The sequence below is a fragment of the Ambystoma mexicanum genome, chromosome 7p, assembly GCF_040938575.1.
Source record: "Ambystoma mexicanum isolate Mex_15411 chromosome 7p, UKY_AmexF1_1, whole genome shotgun sequence".
NCBI classification, from domain to species: domain Eukaryota; kingdom Metazoa; phylum Chordata; class Amphibia; order Caudata; family Ambystomatidae; genus Ambystoma; species Ambystoma mexicanum.
Window position 1 is genome coordinate 294651905 of NC_090939.1, and position 17940 is coordinate 294669844.

At 45.6% G+C, this 17940-nt stretch overlaps 1 protein-coding gene across 1 annotated transcript in view; it reads right to left on the reverse strand.

Moving 5' to 3' along the window:
* MAP3K7CL (MAP3K7 C-terminal like) overlaps positions 1–17940 on the reverse strand; it is a 253885-nt gene that overhangs the window by 165377 nt on the left and 70568 nt on the right. The window contains exon 2 of the mRNA XM_069636364.1: positions 9367–9456. Within this exon, the coding sequence (XP_069492465.1) occupies positions 9367–9436 (70 nt within the window). The 5' untranslated portion in view covers positions 9437–9456. The remainder of the gene's footprint in view (positions 1–9366; positions 9457–17940) is intronic.

Below are 17940 nucleotides of genomic sequence, written 5' to 3' on the forward strand. Positions count from 1 at the left end.
TAAGTGGAGGAGGTGGTTGAACCATAAGTGGAGGAGGTGGTAGAAACGTAAGTGGAGAAGGTGGTAGAAACATAAGGGGAGGAGGTGGTTCAACCATAAGTGGAGGAGGTTGTAGAAACATAAGTGGAGGAGGTGGGTGAACCATAAGTGGAGGAGGTGAAGAAACATAAGTGGAGGAGGTGGTAGAAACATAAGTGGAGGTGGTGGTGGACCATCATTAACGGAGGATGAAGGTGGCATTCTTGACTCTGTCATGACATGACCCTCATCCTGCACATCAAAGAAATAACTTAAAGAGCGCATGTCAGGAGCACATGTTGCAGAACATTATTTCCTATCAAGAAATTATGTAAAAGATAGAACTGACCAGAGCCCTGGTTCTTTCGTATCTACATTAATGCAACAGATTGTACATAGGACTGAATGAATAATTAATCAAGTTGCCAACTATAACTCATACAATGTAGGACTCCTAGAATGATCCTGGGTTTAAAAGTACAAGACTACATTTCTCTATGCTTCAAGGCTCTTAATTTGCTGGCTACCAGTGGAATCGCGAATTAGTTCTAAAACACTCTGCATCATCCACCATGCACAACCTCTTCTCCACAGCTCCAAAACACTTGCCTAGCATCTAGAGGCCTAACAACCCAAACCCAAGAGGCTCAGTCATGGAGCAACCATATTCATGGTCGCAGCACCCAAAAACTGGATCGCAACGACTTTAGAACAGAAAAGTGCCAAGGCAAAAACAAGAAACCGCATACATGCTTTTTGTTCCAAAAAGCCTTCCCACAGTCTTAACTAATTAGATATGCTAACCCAATCACAGACCCCCCTCTGTCCTGATTCATCAGTGTGGACAGGATTTAGGTGTATTCCTAAATCTCCTCTCTCTGTCTCACTGCTTCTCTCTGCAGGGCATGGCACTTCAGGATAACAGACCAGCTGCCCCCCAGCTTCGTAGCACTTATTGAATTGTTGTGCGCTCTGTATTTGTTTGTACTTTGATCGCTTACTGCACTTCCCTTCTTTCCTCCTCTACTTATCTGCTACCCTCTCCCTACCCCTTCCTTCAAAGCTGTAGTGCTGCAAAAAAAGGGGGGAAATACAAAACAACAACAAATAAACATACAGACAATCTCTTGCAGGCGTCAGGCGATGTGACATCAGATAATCTCCAATGTACTCTTCCTCTCGGAGGTGGCTCAATGCCCTCCACGCATGTCTCCAATGCATAGTACTAGTATGTGCATCATGTAAGGAGCACATCTTGGAAATCACCTGCCGCACGCAGAATCGAGGGTTGCACCTCGACCTTGGTAAGATGCCCTTTGTTGGACTGGTTTTTCATGCCCCGCATGTCCCTACCTAATGAACTCATTACTAGATTGCACTGTTCACTGCGTGCACAGCTCACCTCTTACCCTACCACAGCGAATTCTACTTGTAGTGCCAAACTTGCAGCACCAGGTGCGGCCACCCCTTCGATCGCATCTTACTCCTGATAGTCACCACACATGGGCACAACGCATCCAAGGCACCATTGATCCAGGCACCGCACTTGTGGATTACTGATCTATGAAGCAAATGCACTTTATTTCAAGGATACAGTCCTGCAAAGTCATGCCACGCACAGCTGCGGTCTATACAAAAAACCTTTGGCATTGACATTCAGGGATGTCATAGTGACACAGTCTCTTAGTCAGCAGTACCACCGGGTTTCTGAGAAGTCAAGAGCATGGTATCTCCCAGGAGCTCGGGGCAGTAGCCACGTCACGATACTGCATGAAAAGGAATGGGCAGTCTACCCCGCATTAGGGCCTGGAGTATGCAACTATGGTGTGCTGCGTCTTGATTCAGCAGCACCAGGCTGGTGCTGCGTAGTTGCTTGAGGGCTTGCCCTGCAAGGCCCTCTACCATGACAGTGCCCCTGCTGGGCAACACTGTCTACCCTGGCTGTCTGCCAGGCCCGTAGAGCTCTTGCTGGGCAACTCTACCTGATACAAGCCGGTGCCTCTGCTGGGCTCACCGGCGTTCGTTGCTGTGGTCGGCCTGGGTGCCCCCAGTCTGGAGCTGCAAGCTGGGTGCCTCCAGCCTAGATGTCACGTCGGGTGCTCCTGACGTCTGCAGGGTGACCCCTGCCTACAACTGTACTGCGTGACCGCAGCCTGAGGTCTGTTGGGTGCTCCCAGCATGTCGGCTGGGTGCCCCCAGCCTTGGTCCACCTGGTCCGGGTACCCCAGACCAGGACATAACATTGGTGATGAAGGATTGAGGACCCCCGTGCCCCGCAGCATTTTGTAGTGTGTCGGCCACTATTGAGGTGCGGTGTCGGCCGCACGACTTTGGAGGCGGCTGATGAGGAAGCTGTTTGTGCTGCAGAGGTGGATGTGCCCCCCCTCCAAGAACGGCGAAGATTGCCCTGAGGCCTCGGGCACGAAAATATGGAGCAGCGGCATCCACCGCAACTGTGAGGTGGCGGGTCATCACCCGCAAGGGAGTGAGAGGTATGCTGCCCCCCCCTGCGGCATCCGCTGACACCAAAGAGCGTCTCCGCTGTACAGGCAGCCCCGCGATCCCAGGCTGGCGGACAGTGGATGGTTGGTGCTCTGGATCATAGCATAGAAGAACCTGGGAGAGGCGAGCCACCCCCTCGCCCCCCAAGCCAGCACCCTTTGGCCGCAAGGGAAGCGGCATGGGCTGCAGCGTGGAGAGCTGCGCCGTGGCGCTCCCGCCCCGGGTAAGGAAAAAAAAAAAGGGAGGTAATTCTCCAGAGCAAAGGCAGCACTCCCCCAGGCACACTTTCCCAGCCCACAAGAACACAGCAATACTCTCCCGGCGCACGTGATAAAGGGAAAGGAGGCGACTGAAGTGTGGCCATCCCCCAGTCAACCACTGGAACCACCAAAGGGGGAACACAGGTGACGGGCTGAAGCAGTCCTGAGACCCCAACTGGAGCCAACTTGCAGCACAGGTGACTGGAGTCCTGCAGTCTCAAGGCCATGCCATCGTGTACAAGCCCCAGGGAACAACATTCCCTACATACTGGGCCCATGAGTACCCAGCCCAATGGCGCTGATAGAAAAGAAGAAGAATGGAAATGGAGGGTTGCAGCTCTCACGCGTGCTTTTGTGCCCTCCTAGGCCTCTAGCCCAGACACCCTGCTACCAGTGTCACCCTGCCACCAACCCCCAGGTGGAAAGTGAAGTGCAACAAGTGGCCTGCCACCCTGTCACCAGTACCCCACCACTGGTGGCCCCCCCAAGACTCTGGACTTGGCCAATGGGGGCCCCTGGGCCCGCCCAGGTGCGGCTTTGCCGGCCCCTGAAATGTGGTGTGACTGTCCGGAACAGTTATTGGTGAAAAGCTTGAACCTGTCTCCCGCAAATCCACGAGTGTGTAAGATGGACACCATAGACATCCCCATGAAGGCTGGTAGCCTGCAAACCTGGACTTGCTTAAAATGGCTCAGTCAGTGGGCAAGGTAAAGATGAGAACATCCGTATGTGTGGAATGCTTTATGTGGTGCCATGAGCTTTCATTGGGGCCGTTCAGTGACATTAGACATCACACACCCAGGTTAATAAAGGGCCCTTGCATAATGTGTTGAAGCCCCCAAACGTACCACTAACCCTGTCACCCTTGTTAGTGTGTACCTGTCATAGCATCAACGGAAGTGACATTGATATCTTGCATGTTTGTCATTTGTTTGTTCCCCATGGAAAAGAAGGAGTGTAATGGATCAACCCTCCTGGGAGCATGGTATCTCCTACGAGCTTGTGTCAGTAGCCACGTCACGGTAATAAACAAAAAGGAATGGGCAATCTCCCGCGCATTCAGTCCTGGAGTATGCAACTATGGTGTGCTGCGTCTTGATTCAGCAGCACCAGGCTGGTGCTGCCTAGTTGCTTGAGGGCCTGCCCTGCCAGGCCCTCCACCATGACGGTGCCCCTGCTGGGCAACGCCGTCTACCCTGGCTGTCTGCCAGGCCCGTAGATCCCCTGCTGGGCAACTCTCCCTGATACAAGCCGGTGCCCCTGCTGGGAAACACCGGTGTTCGTTGCTGAGGTCGGCCTGGGTGCCCCCAGGCCATGGAGGAGCCTCTGTGCTCACGGGCTGACTGGGTGCCCCCGATCTGCAGCTGCAAGCCGGGTGCCCACCGCCTAGATGTCACGTCGGGTGCTCACGACGTCTGCAGGGTGACCCCTGCCTACAACTGTGCCATGTGACCGCAGCCTGAGGTCTGCTGGGTGCTCCAGCATGGCCGCATGGCAAGTTTGGCAAGTTTGAAACAGATGGGTAGCTCTCTAGCTTCTTTCGATAGGCTATGGGGTTCTCCAGAAGTATTGGTGAGTGACAGCTGCATATTTGGGTGTAACATCACACTCTTGGGCAGGGATGCAATCACTGGTCTCATGATGCCACATGTAAGATGTATTTGTTGCGTGATAGTATGTTTGTGAATGCAAGCACACCGCAGGCTATGCTGGTGTTTGCTTGTTTGTGCATTTCTTGCAGGAGGGCGGGTTTCAAGGGAATTAACCAAGACAGCAGAAAAGGCAAGTATATAGGAGTTGTGGAAAGAGATGCATTCATGTTGAGTTTTGGGGCTGGCTGTTGCCGGAGTATTTGATTGTGATCCTTTTTTACAGAACCCCAATGAAGTTCACAAACTAATAACTATTTTACGTTGCATATTGCTTACTCGTCGAACTTTACATTTACTGTAGACTTTTTTCAAAAATATCAAGGAATTAGATATGCAAAACAATTGAGTCAATGTTGAACCGTATCCCTTAATGTAAGCACATTTCTTCTTCAATCAAAATATATGAAACCACACCAACAATTCGTGTCCAACAATATGTATTAACACTGGCAATACAACCAACGATAAGCCATAATTATTCTGGTGTGTAAGTAAGAGGTGACTCAAAGATTGTGGCAACTGTATGGCCATCGGTTTCGCCCTCCGGACTTCCTCAAACCAAACAAACCAAATCAAATTAACTTTAAGAAACTCAATTAGCTCATGAGGGGTATGCAGCCATAAGCTATCTGCCACTCCTTCAACTCGTAGACAATAGGTTTTTGTTGTACTTTCATTCTCATGTATCAAAGCCTTACATGTAGTAAGCGATGTTGATCCTTATTGGTTCATGTTCGTCATCTCTGACATCCGCATGCTTCCAACTCAAAACAACTCAATATATAGTGGCAATATTCCTGAGCTTGTTATCCAGGGTTCGTTTACCAACCGATAGCGATACCTGCTGCACACAATTGAGTCCATGGTACTAGGAATTCCAAAAATATGGCACGGCATGGTCTATTTCATAACAAGCTTCTCTCAGACTCTATCCAATAGCTGCAAATGATTGACTATTTGCATTCCTGAGCGTCTACACTGAGCACCGCCATGGCACGCCGCAGGCGGGTACAATAACATGGCGGACGAAGGCTGCAAGCAGCGAGCTTCAGCAGCCGCTAAGCACGGTGCCCTATTGAAGGCTCACCCAGGACATGAACTGAGTAGGAATTTCACCCACCCACAGCTGACCTGCCTATATATAATTGCGAGCAAGCAAATGGAAAGCACAACTATGCACATGCGCCTGATAACTACCAGCAAGAATAGCCCAATCAGTTATAAATGACACGCTACACCCCACAGATAATGTTCTTTATCAGCCTGAATGGTAGGACACTCTAAATGACCGAAACCCAATACGGTGCTTCTTTTTTGGAACATAGCATTAGTTACATACTAGATAAGGCAATAAGATTCAGAATTGCCACCTCGCAAGGCTTATTTATTTACTAGGCATTGGCAAAAGCAATAGGTAGTACCCCCAAATAGAGCATGGTTTTGTTTAAAGCTAGGAATTTCTTGCAAATGGTGCCATCAGTGTCAGGACTCCGGGAAGCGCGTTACCGTGAACCGGTGCCCCTCAGCAAGGACCATCCACTTATTCCACTTCCATAAGTCAGTTCCACCTACGGTCAGCTACGCTCAGTTCCGCTGACCACCTTCATTTTCAATGTGACAGTAGCTTGGCAAAGAAAAGTTCATCTTCCAGATCACAGGCAAAAGAAATGCGGGGAAAATCAAACAGGGCAGCAACACAACTAGCATTCTGTAAGACTGGACTATTCCACCCCTTGCCGAGCATACTCCAGTCATTCTTTTAGAATGATCAGCGAAGTCCCTAATGGAGTTCGCTATGTGTCAATGTTCTCAAACATAGATCCTGAGCACCCAACCTGATTTCACTATTCAATGGCTGGAAAAGACCAGCCACAATAATGCAGCAAGCAAAATATCACGTGTGCACTCTGGCTCTATTTAGGGGACAAGTACTTTGTTTTCTGAAATTTTCACGAAATCCGCTCTATTCAAAATGTTTCACCACTAAACAAAGAATTGCATTAAACAAACCAATAATAACTTTTTCATCAGTCCGGCAAACATATTTCTATCACTGGAATTGATTGATTGCGATTACTTTTCCCTGATTTGGGGATTTGAACCATCAGTTCACCACATTTGAAATGCCAACAAATTCCATTCCTGCATTCCACACCATTCAGCGAAGACTAACTGTGCAGATTTGATGATAGTTGACAAGAGAATTCACAGACACACTATCCTGTTATCGTTTTATTGCATGAGAACCCATGGAAATATCAAGTCTCTTGACTTTTGAGGTCAGCGTTTCTGCCAGGTTCTTCCCATAGAGAGAATTCATAGACAGTCCAGAGAATTTTCCGCGTGTATAGGCAGGTATAGAAATCAGCTGCTGTTCTCCAATAGATTTCAATTTCAGGTGGTTCTGGGAGTCCCCTTCCTCTGGTACTCATGCTGTCCTCTGCTCTACTTTTAGTTTACCATTTAATATCACAGAGCATACAAATATCTGTGTTGGAGGGTTGGGCTTGCATCTCAAAGCTGGAAATACTTGCAATTCCTATTTGGAAAACCTTAATGTCAGGTCGCCAAGTCAATGGCTGACTGAAAAACAGACTTCCTGGCCATGGCTCATCCACATGTTTGGGGCCCTAGGCAAAGTGAAATGTGACCACAATCAGAGCCTAATTGACATCCATTCCCATTCTGCTTGACCCAATGGCACCCCCTTCTAGATGGCACATTATGTAGCATCAAAAATGTCCTATTGTCTTGTGAAAGCCCTGACCATTGAAACTGACAAATAGGGCTACTAAGGAAAAGCCCTCAAATCCTGATAACTAAACTGTTTTTTGCAATGCATTTCACCTTCTCTCCACTATGAGACCCGGCTGGGTGCTTCAGCCCACCAGTGCCCATGGTGTACTTGTGCTCTTAGCTTGCACTCCTAGGCTCATTCAGCCTTTTTACTTCATCAATCCAACAAACATTCAAACTCCCTCTGAATACTAGCATCTCTGCCACCTGCTACAATCATATGGTGAGAGATAGCCTCTGGAAGCTCTCATTCACACAGCCATCAAGCAGATATCACCTCCAATCACAGAATGGAACATTCTGTATGCCTTGGGCACATCCCTACATCCTATTCCACAGACAATGATAACCCATTGTAGGCACATAGCAAGGCCCCTCCATTAACAAGAGACACCACTAGTAGGAGTCATCCTAAAATGCAGCCACATTCCAATATATACCACCCGCATCCGGCTCAGGTAACACCCAGGTCTGAACCTCAACAGCCAACTATGTTATATGAGAAAGAAAGATGTGAACGCAATGAATGCAAGTATAATTATAATTATATGAGATTCCATGAAAGAAAGATGTAAACACAATGAATGCAATGATGTCATCCTCATCCTTAGAATGACACAAAAAGATTAATAAAAAGGGCAATGGGTAGTTTCTCAAGACCATATGATTGCACATCTTTTTGATAACATGCAAAATGTTAATTTCAGTAAAAACACATATTTATGACAATGGGAGCATTTTCTCCAACTATAGCCTCTGCCCTAAACTCACTATATTTCAAGACAGCACACCCCCAATGTACACACAGATCCCATGTTTATTACTGGGCACATCAGCTTACTGTCCCAATCCTATCGCCCACTTCGCCATTGGGGGTGTACCCCCTTAGAGAACTGACCCACGGAGGTAGCCATTTCAGTGGCACTCTGACAGCGAGCCCTCTCCCATTAAAGCGTGACCTTCATCTAAAAACAGTATGCCCTTCAGGAAATACCAAAGTGGGACTAATCCCAAAAAATTACCCTGGTGTTCACTCATACTGCACATGGTGACAGCCTCAACCTGTCATTGCAAAGTCAGTAAGTATACAAGGGCACAGCAGCATGGCTATTAAATAATGCCAATTAATCCAGAGAAGAAAGTCCCTGTGGAAGTGTGAGCCTTCTAACACATTAACTCATTTTTATGTGGCTCACGCATCACAATATTCCCCATCCGACCCTGGGAACTATATTTCTCGACCACCATGCAGAAGGAGCCTTTGTGCATCTTGATGATGCTGGACGCTCAACTGATCACTGCTAAGATAAAGGAAAGAGAGAGCTGCATAGCCTCACCCACTTCCCAAATATCAGACCTCAAGCGCATATTAACTGCCCATGAAACGGTAATGCATATTATTGAAGCAAGAGCCGGGATTGTAGGACCTCAAATAATCCATTTGGAGATCCTAACATTCGCCAATCAAGATCATCTTTGGAGAACTAAGATAATTTAGTGAAACAGTGTGATCACCATTGCTTCGTAGCAAATAAATAAATAAATAATAAAATATCATATCATCTCGTGTGCCAGTGCATTGCGTTCCAAGATACATCCATCTATCCTGAAAACACAAATGCCCATCTTACCCACAATGGTGTGGACGATTGGGCGGGTTTATGTGTATGCCGATGAAAGAATCACTGGGTGAAACATTCTCAAAGCAAATTGACAAATACAGTGTTGTTTGATGAATTTGTGAATGCACACATTGAATTATTTTATATAAGACCACTATCACTAGAAACTTAGTTTTATAGCACTTGGTAACTGATGTTATTACCATCAATATTCCCAAAAATGTGGTAATTGGTTTATCAAATATGTGGTCTTAGGGAAGTGAAGGGCTGAGCTGGCCCGACTTGGTATCAAGCCCATGATGGACAGCGCCTGCTTGTTCCCAGGGGCAAGAACATTACACGTGAGCTGTTTCCCAATTACTTGCAAACAAAGGTTTTTCAATGCCTTTTGACGTAAGGATTGCTTTTTCATAAAGTCAGGTCAATAAACCAGCCCCAGGTGTCGTAGCATTGGCAGATCCATTTTTAGCAGTGGAATATTAGGGCCACGCTTTTAAATCATTGCTATGGCGGTACCTGCAGAATCATTGAGACTGAAGGAGATCTGAACTGGTTTAGCAGCTGGTACTCTGGCTGTGGTGATCATGTGGACTTCTGTATCTGTGGCTGCAAGAAAAAGGTATTACAAATATGTTATTTTCAGAACCTGATCAAAGATTTCAAGTCATTCAAATCACACAGGCGGATCGACACTGGAAACACATGCAACAAGCAAATAGCAAGACTCCACAAAGAAGAGCAGAAAAGTAGGCTAACTGGTCCCTTCATTTCTCTTTATAATAAATAGACTATAATCCAGTAGAGTGAAAGACTGGAGGCAATCCTCTGAAGAGGAGACATACCTCATGATTAAGAGACATATTATTGTCATTCTTTCATATATCAGTTCATGGTAGATTCCCCACAATGAGCACTGTAATTGGTGTAAATATTACCCAATGTATGGCCCTCAGAAAAATGACGAGTTGAGTCATACCTAACAGGATTAAAACCCTTGTCCTATAGTTTGAACATGCATGCCTTGGGTAAGTACTAAACTCAATGAGCTATCTGATAGGTTTACATTTATGTTCGGAAAAGCACCTCACTTGATAGATAAGGGATTCTTTTTTTTATCGGAAATTGCATGTAGGGGAGTGCTTATGGTTGCACTTACGTGCTGCGGGGTCCCCTGTATGCAACTGTCATCACTCTGAAAGCATAGAGTAAAACTAAAGAGTAAAATGATGTGAAATCAGTTTTACTCTCGGCTTGGAGAGAGATAAAACACCACCTGCAAATAGGCTTTGCATACAGTGTTTTATAATGGATTACAATGAAATATGCCTGCTTATTAGCAGGTGCTAATGTGAGGCGTATGCCTTTGGAATCCATTCATTTTACACCTGCATGAGATTCTCATAAAACAACGTGCTCTCCTGAGACAGAGGAGGAAAGCAAAGCGGAGATGCTATCATTTCTGCCCTTGTACGCCTCAGGATGGCAGGAAAATTAAATTGAGTGTAAAATAAAAGTGTAAAATCAATTGTACACTTTCATTTTCCACTCAACTCACTGTAAAATGACCCCCATAGTGTTACAGCATTACATAACCTAAATTACACTCTTGAGTCGTGCTAGTACCATGCTGGTGACAAGCAGGGCTGGTGCAAGCACTAGGCAAACTAGGTGGCTGCCTAGAGTGCTGGCCAGTAGGAGGCACCAAAGAGTAGGGTTTTTCCTCTGAATTCATCCCATACAAAACAACCGGAGTTAAAGGAGCTGCATAATGTCTTCGTGCAAGCAGGGGGTGCCCTGCTGCACATCTCAGTGCTCACATTTCTAGGAGTGTCTAACATGGCAGTGAAATCAGGGCTATTGCCTATTGACACATGTTTTTGAGCATCACAATACTTGGTCTGGCTCAAATAAAAACACTGAGCCCTAGCAGGATGAAATGCTGATAAAACAACATGGTCAGATTCAGAGCAGTCACACCAGGTAAGTCAAGTCATGTAGAATCCTCCTGGCACGTCTAGAGGTAGAGCATGGGCAAGAAGTACACGTCACAGGTAGGAGCATGAGGAAGTGGAGACTTTCTGCAATAGGGCATGGTCGTGTGACGCGTGTGTGGTGCAGGCCAGCAACAGTTATGCTTACCACCCCATCGTGTTCACCTGGCCCGTCTACCCCCACACAAGTAAGAATGGTAATGAGCTATTGAGGAGACAGCATACAACCAAGCTCACACATTGTACCCCCAGTACCTAGCCCACACCCAGCCATCCTATGGTCACTGGTAAGAGCTGCCGATTGGGTTAGAGGGTCATATGAAAGACGAGCTCTGCACATGCCTGAGAGCCAGCAGGCTGCATCAATCTAGAGCTTATGCTGTACCTGTTCTTTGCAAGTCAAACGTGCACTACACTGCCTATGCTGATTAAGTTGACTGCTGAGGGAGCTTGCCCTGGCTCTGACCATGCTGTACCCCTTTGTTAGGGAAACATGTAATTGACTTGGTAATAGTGTACTTGTATGCACTTATAAGAGAAACATGCACTGACCTGTCCACTGTATACATGTACTGTTTGTGATGGATGCTTGCATTGCCTTTTATTGTGAGACAGGTTCTGCTTGCCCATGCTGTATTGTATTGTATTGTTTATTTATAAAACACCTAGACACATGCATGTGTTTCAAAGCACTCAAGGAGGGTGGGAGCATGGGGAGAAAAACAACAGTCGCTCAAAGCCCTTGAAATTCGGAGGCGATAATAGTCTGCACAGGCAGATTAAGTGCATAGAATACAATGAACAGTTTGAGATACTACAAATAGGCCTGACAGCGATTCTGCAGATTATACCAGTGCAATTAAGGGGTGGAGACAAGGAAGGTCAGACAGACAATCTTCGGCACAGAGCGTATGGATCATGCAGGTGCACAGACAATAACAGGGAGTGGGAGGCCCAAGTGCACCCGGTCGGTGGAGACTTGGGTAAGTCCAGAGAGAGCCACTCTGTAGGGATATTTCTCAGTGCAGTGAGTGTGGAAGGGGCGTCGGGCCCTGAGGCAAGTGCAAAGGAGTGAACCCGGTCGGTGGAGCCTGGGGTAAGTACAGAGAGAGCCACTCTCTATGGATGTTTTTCAGTGCAGTGAGTGAGGGTGGGGTGTAGGGCCCTGAGGCGGGGTGCCAGGGACCTGTGAGACTCTGAGGTACACCAGGCGGCCAGTCAGCAAGCTGTGAAGGACGAGGAGGGAGAGAGGGAGAGAGAACGGAGCTGGGTTAGCAGGGTAGAGGGAGAGAGAAGGAAGAGGAGAAGAGGAAGGTCTTGAGGAGTTTCCGGAACTTAAGAAGATCAGACTCAAGAAGGAGGGTGTCAGGGAGCCTATTCCAGGGGTAGGCACCTGCTGAGGATAAGGTTCTCCCTCCAAATCTCTGCTTGGAGAACTGGCTCACTCATAGAAGGTTGGAGGTAGATGAGCAAAGGGTTCGGGAGGGACAGTATTTAGGTAGACAGTGCTGCGACTGTGATGCAGAACTCCTTTTACAGAACCCTTTGAAAGTGAAAGAAAAAATGAAATTGACTGATTGGATAAGAACCATTGAAGATATGCGAAAAATGAAAAGATCAGCTTCCCTGTCAGTATTAGATAAACGCCTTTCAACCGTGCCGGCTTATTTAAAAAAGCCCCCAAATCCGCGGTTTAGGTCTACTTTTTTGAGGTTTCGTCTAAATTTAATTCCTACCTTAGAGTTACTAGCTATTAGAGATAAGGAAGAAGCGATTGTACCGATTTGTGATAGGTGCCCTAGTAGTGATCTCCAGACTACCAAGCATTTGCTATCTAGTTGCTCTGGGACCTGGAGCCTTAGGGCTGGCCATTTTAATAGATTTGTTCATGATAAGTCTTATAATAATTCCGAGGAGTTTTGGGCAAGACTATCTTCTGGGAATGAGTCGGCTTTATCAATTGAGGTTGTAAGGTTCTTAAGGGAACTGAAGTTAGTTTTAGACTGAATTGTTAATAGTGATTTGTATTCCTGTGTTTTTTCTTTTTTTTTTTTGCTTTTTATTCAAGATGCTTCTGTTGTTTTTAGAATATGTAAATTTCTGTTGGTTTGCGTATTGTTATTTTTTTGTTGAAATGTGTTAAAAGTCAAATTGGCTATTGCACAATAAATAAAATAAATAAATAAAAAAAAAAATTAAAAAAAGTATTTAGGTAGACAGTGCTGCAGGTAGGTAGGTCCCAGGCCCCAGAGAGCCTTGTAAACAATGCACAGGGTCTTGAACTTGATCATTGCAGCCACGGGGAGCCAGTGAAGGGATTTCAGTGCCAGAGAGAAGTGGTCCCTGATCTTGAGGCCAAGGATAAGTCTTGCGGTTCGGTTCTGAATGAGCGGCAGAGGTTGCAGGGCTGAAGAAGGAAGGTTGAGGGAGAGGCTGTTGCAATAGTCCAGCCTAGGGAGAACCAGGGCTCTGGAGACAGTGAGCCACCGGGGGAAGGTGAGAAAGGGTAGAGTATCTCTGATGAGGTATAGCTGATAGACATTTTAGAGATGTCTGAAATGTCAGAGGAAAAGGAGAGAGTGGAGTTAAAAATGACCCCAAGGTTTCTTGCCTCGCAGGTGGGTGCGGGAGTAGGGCCAAGGGAGGCCGGCCATGCTGAACCGTTTGTGAGAGAAGTTTGCTCTTGTATTAATGCTATATATGTTTGAGATGGAATCCTGCACTAGTCCTGCCAATGCGGTATGTATACTTGATTGCTAACTTGTAGTGGCTCTTCATATGCAGTACCTGTTCATGGAAAGCGTCCACTGGCCCTGCCCATGCAATTCCTGATGGAGTTCGAGCAAAGCTTGCAATTGCCTTGTCTATGTTGTACCTGTTTGTGGAAAGCCTGTGCTGATCTCAGACCATACAGTCTATGAACTGATTCTGCTTGTAATGGTAGCATGCACTGGTCCTATGCATATAGTAATTGTATGTGCTGTATTTGTGTTTGTGAGGAAAGCTTGTACTTTTGGAAACTTTGCAGCACTACTGCCAAGATTGACTTATGGGTGCCTGTGAGGGAAATTGAAGTCCTGCTTCCCATGCTGTACTGGTTTGGTGTGTGATAACAGTTTGCAGAGTTGCCGACCATGTTGTATCTGTCCATTGTGTGATGGAAGCTTTCAATGCTGCTCCCTACGCGGCTCCTGTCATTTGTGCAAGGGTCACTTGCTCCGATACCCATATAGTGCCTTTCCTGTATGTCATGGAAGTTTCAACTTCTGATGCATGTGTTGTCTTTTCTATGTGTGAATAACTTTTGCACTGTTTGTGCCAATACTGTATCTGTTTAGTGAGTTCTTTTTAGACTATCCTTTTCAATAGTATCCTGCCAGCAACCAAACCTGTATCTCCACCACAGCCCATATTCCTGTAAGGCGATCCACACTATCTCTCCAAAATTGATGGGACGCTACACAATGGGCCTAAACAAACTAAGCTAAATGTAAATTTCCTGTTATCATCTGTAATGAATTTACTCTTATGCAAAAAAGGCAGAGCCCACAATTTGCAAACAATAGTCCAAGTGACTACTACCTAAATACTTTTTGCTCCCTTTCCGCAGCATCATCTATTAAGGAGTCTTACACTCCATTTCAAACCATCCCACAACCAACACTTCTCCCAGGTTTAGCTTTACACAGGACACTGCCATCCCATATATATCTTCTGCCCATATCCTACTGCTATTATTAATGGACATGCTTTGGACTGTCACTTGGTGTGATTACTCTGTCAAAGGGAAGGGGATGTATAGTATCTTTTAGACAGACAACCGGAAAACCCAATTGGATGCAGCAATGCACTACCAGATCATCACTCACCGATACAAGGTCACACCCATGTCAGTTTAGAATATTACAGATACCAAGTAACATAACATAACAGAGCATACAATTAATTGATATGGCCCCTTCTAGGCAAAGTGGTGACAGGGCGTCATTTTATACGAAGCAGGAGTTGCACTGGAATGGACCGTGTCTGTTTAGACTTAATTGGAAAAGGTCCTCTCCATGCAATGTTGGTCATTTCCAAATTGGAGTGAAAATGCAAAGAGTAAACCAGGTAAACTCACCATGGCGCTTCACTTTTCCACGCCGTTTTGAAAAAGTGTAAATGCTGCCTGCAAAGCAGCCTTTACAATGGATTCCTGTGGAATCCGCCTGCTTTAATGAGCCGGTAATGTCAGGCGGGTGGCATAGGAATCCTTTGTGTTTCCACCAGGATGAAAATACATGCTGGTGAAAAACCAGGTGCTATTTGAAGGCAGAGCAGGAATGCACAGCGGAAACGTGTACCCCGTTCCGTGACCCCACTCTGCCACCAAATAGAAAGAAAATCTCCCTCCCCAATAACCCCCCCTGGAGTGTAAAAAGGAAGGCGTAAACATGTTATGGCGCGGTTACTTTTATGTATCAGGGTTTAGAAAAGAACCCCCAAGGACTTCTGACAACTCTGCTTGGGTTGTGGCACATTTGTGGAACACTGGTCTACCTGGCTAACCCTGCTTCTTCCAAGGCAGCGCTCCATTGGTCGCAGGGTTTCATCCATCTCAGTGAATATGTGTTTGAGCCCAGTGTCCATTATACAGCATATTTTTGTTTGTTATCTTCATAAAGATGTTTTTTAAGAGACTTTCCCTTTGAATAACACTTTGTGAATCAAACCCAAAGCTTAAATGGCAAAATCACGACCGTTAAACTGTATTTTCTTTTTTTTAAAGGCCATTTTGACAATTATCTTGTGGCTATCAATTTCATTTTGCCCTTCAATTTACTATGGGGTGTGCACTCGCCCAACCCATCCCTATTTTTTTGCTTCTCTGCTTTCCTCTCCTTTCCCTTTCTTTTCTTTCATTTATCTTCAGTGTTTCGCCTTCTCCTCTTTCTGAAGCTTTCATTTTTTCACTGTCTCTCCTCCTCGTTCTTTAAACCCAACCCTCCATCTCTTCCTTCCCTTCTCAGTCACTTGTATTTTCCTTTTCTTCTTTCACTGGTTCTAAAAATAGAAACTCACCATGTATTTTTCATCAAAGATGGCTACACAGTAGAATAATTGGTTGGAGGCTTCCTGCAGTAGGTGCTAAGGATTTTATTGTTGCTATGCCCCCATTGCACTTTGGCCCATGAGTAATTTCCTAAAGCCCCCATTGTCAGATGTGAATTCACTGTGATAGTTATGCATACCACTCAATAGGACTTTTGGTCATGGCAGTTGCCAGAACTGGGCTATTGTTCTGCTAACATTTGCCAGGAAAGAGAAGATCCCTTTCAGTAAGCCTTTCCTTTGAGACATAGTATGCTGAACAAACCCATATTGCCTTACATTATTCGAGTTGGGGGCCAGTGGTAGATGGACAAAGTATTTGATTTCTCACACAGCCTTCAGATGGCCCACCAGCCTCTCAGTAGTAAAATGCCTGACGTCACAGCATAGCATACAGTCCTGAAGATAAATAATTCCTTTTGAAATGCCAGCAGACCACTTACAAACAGTTGTGAATGGCCCCAGTTGCTAGTCTGTGGCTGTTTGAACACTGGACCATTCATGACAAGGCAAATATATAATTTTGCAAGTTAAACGAATGAACACCACTGGACATCAACAAACAGTTCTGAACAAAGGATTAATCCACTGAAATGTGATGAGAATGGCTCTACTAGACTTCCTTCTGCTGGTGCAGGACCGGGGAAAGGTTGTCCTGTGGTCAAATCTATGCAGTCTGTGGCACCTACGATCAAGTTCAGGGTCACTTGATGACGGGGGCCTACACATGCCTTCCTGATGCTAACCAGACCTACACATTATAGGATCTCTGCATCCCAGGGTACATTATACTTATTGGTGCACTGAATGTGGTTTAGTTCAATAGAGGTGGAGTTATTTTTGGTGAAGGCCTGTGAAGGACATATATGTTTTATATCAGGAAAATACAGCAAAACAAAAGAGGTGTGGTTGGAAGGTTTAGAATTAATCTTAACCTCTAGCATTGCTCTGGGCAACCCTCCAGACCATCGTTCTTCACCTGCCAAGCCATTACAAAAGGGTAAAAAACCATATGCAAATCATGCTTGGTCTCACCCCAAAAGGGGCAATCCAGCCCAAACTGCTTGTGTTAATCTGCATTTTTTTATGGTTAGCATAAACTAATCCATTCATTCATTAATGGAAAATCTGTTTAGCAATATGGTTTATTCTGAGCTATGATGGATCAACATTTGCTGAGAGCCATGCAGAAAGATGTTCTTGTTATTATGTATAGTACAAATTCTGGTTTCGAATCACTAAATGTGGTCTGTTTTTGTCCATTATGAATCAGGCTTTGCTTAGTGCGCAAGAAATGTGTTCATGATAAATGCTGAACGGAACTGAACACAGTGTAGAGATGTTATTAGAAGAGCGTGTCTGTTGGTAGACAGTCAGCTATCCTTTAGCACAGAGAAACAGCCTTGACCTCCTTGACTGCAGAGATAGTATGACAAATGTTTTCATTTCAGCAGAGTTAGGATGACTTGTACGGCAGACAAGAATGTTCGCACAATATGCCTTGCTTTCTTAGATTATATTTTCCCGCACAGTATATGCTATGATGAAATGCGTCTACGCATGTAATGTACGACAATGCCGCTATGTAAACAGTGGATTTCTGTTCAGTAGAAGGTTGAGTGTGTGAGTGCCAGTATGCGAGTGCTAGTGCGTGTTTGAGTGCTGGGTGCTAGGGGCCTTGGCTTGTTAGTTAGCAGCTGACTTCCCCTGCCATGCATAATAAACTGTTTTCCGTTTAATATCTATCTCCGTGTCTCTTTTGATCTTAATTTGTTACCATAGTATATATTTTGTGACTTACAAATGGCATTTGAGAAGAAACCCTTCCAAGGATGATTGAGGAGGGTGTTTGGACCAGAGTATCAGTGATCCCAGACAAGTAGAACGAAGTTCCTAGCAGTTGCTACTCCTGATCCACGTGTTGGCTAAACGATCATCTCCAGCAAGGGTTTTGAACCATTGCAGCTGTGATGCTGTTTTGCATCTTTTGAATGAAGATAACCAGGCA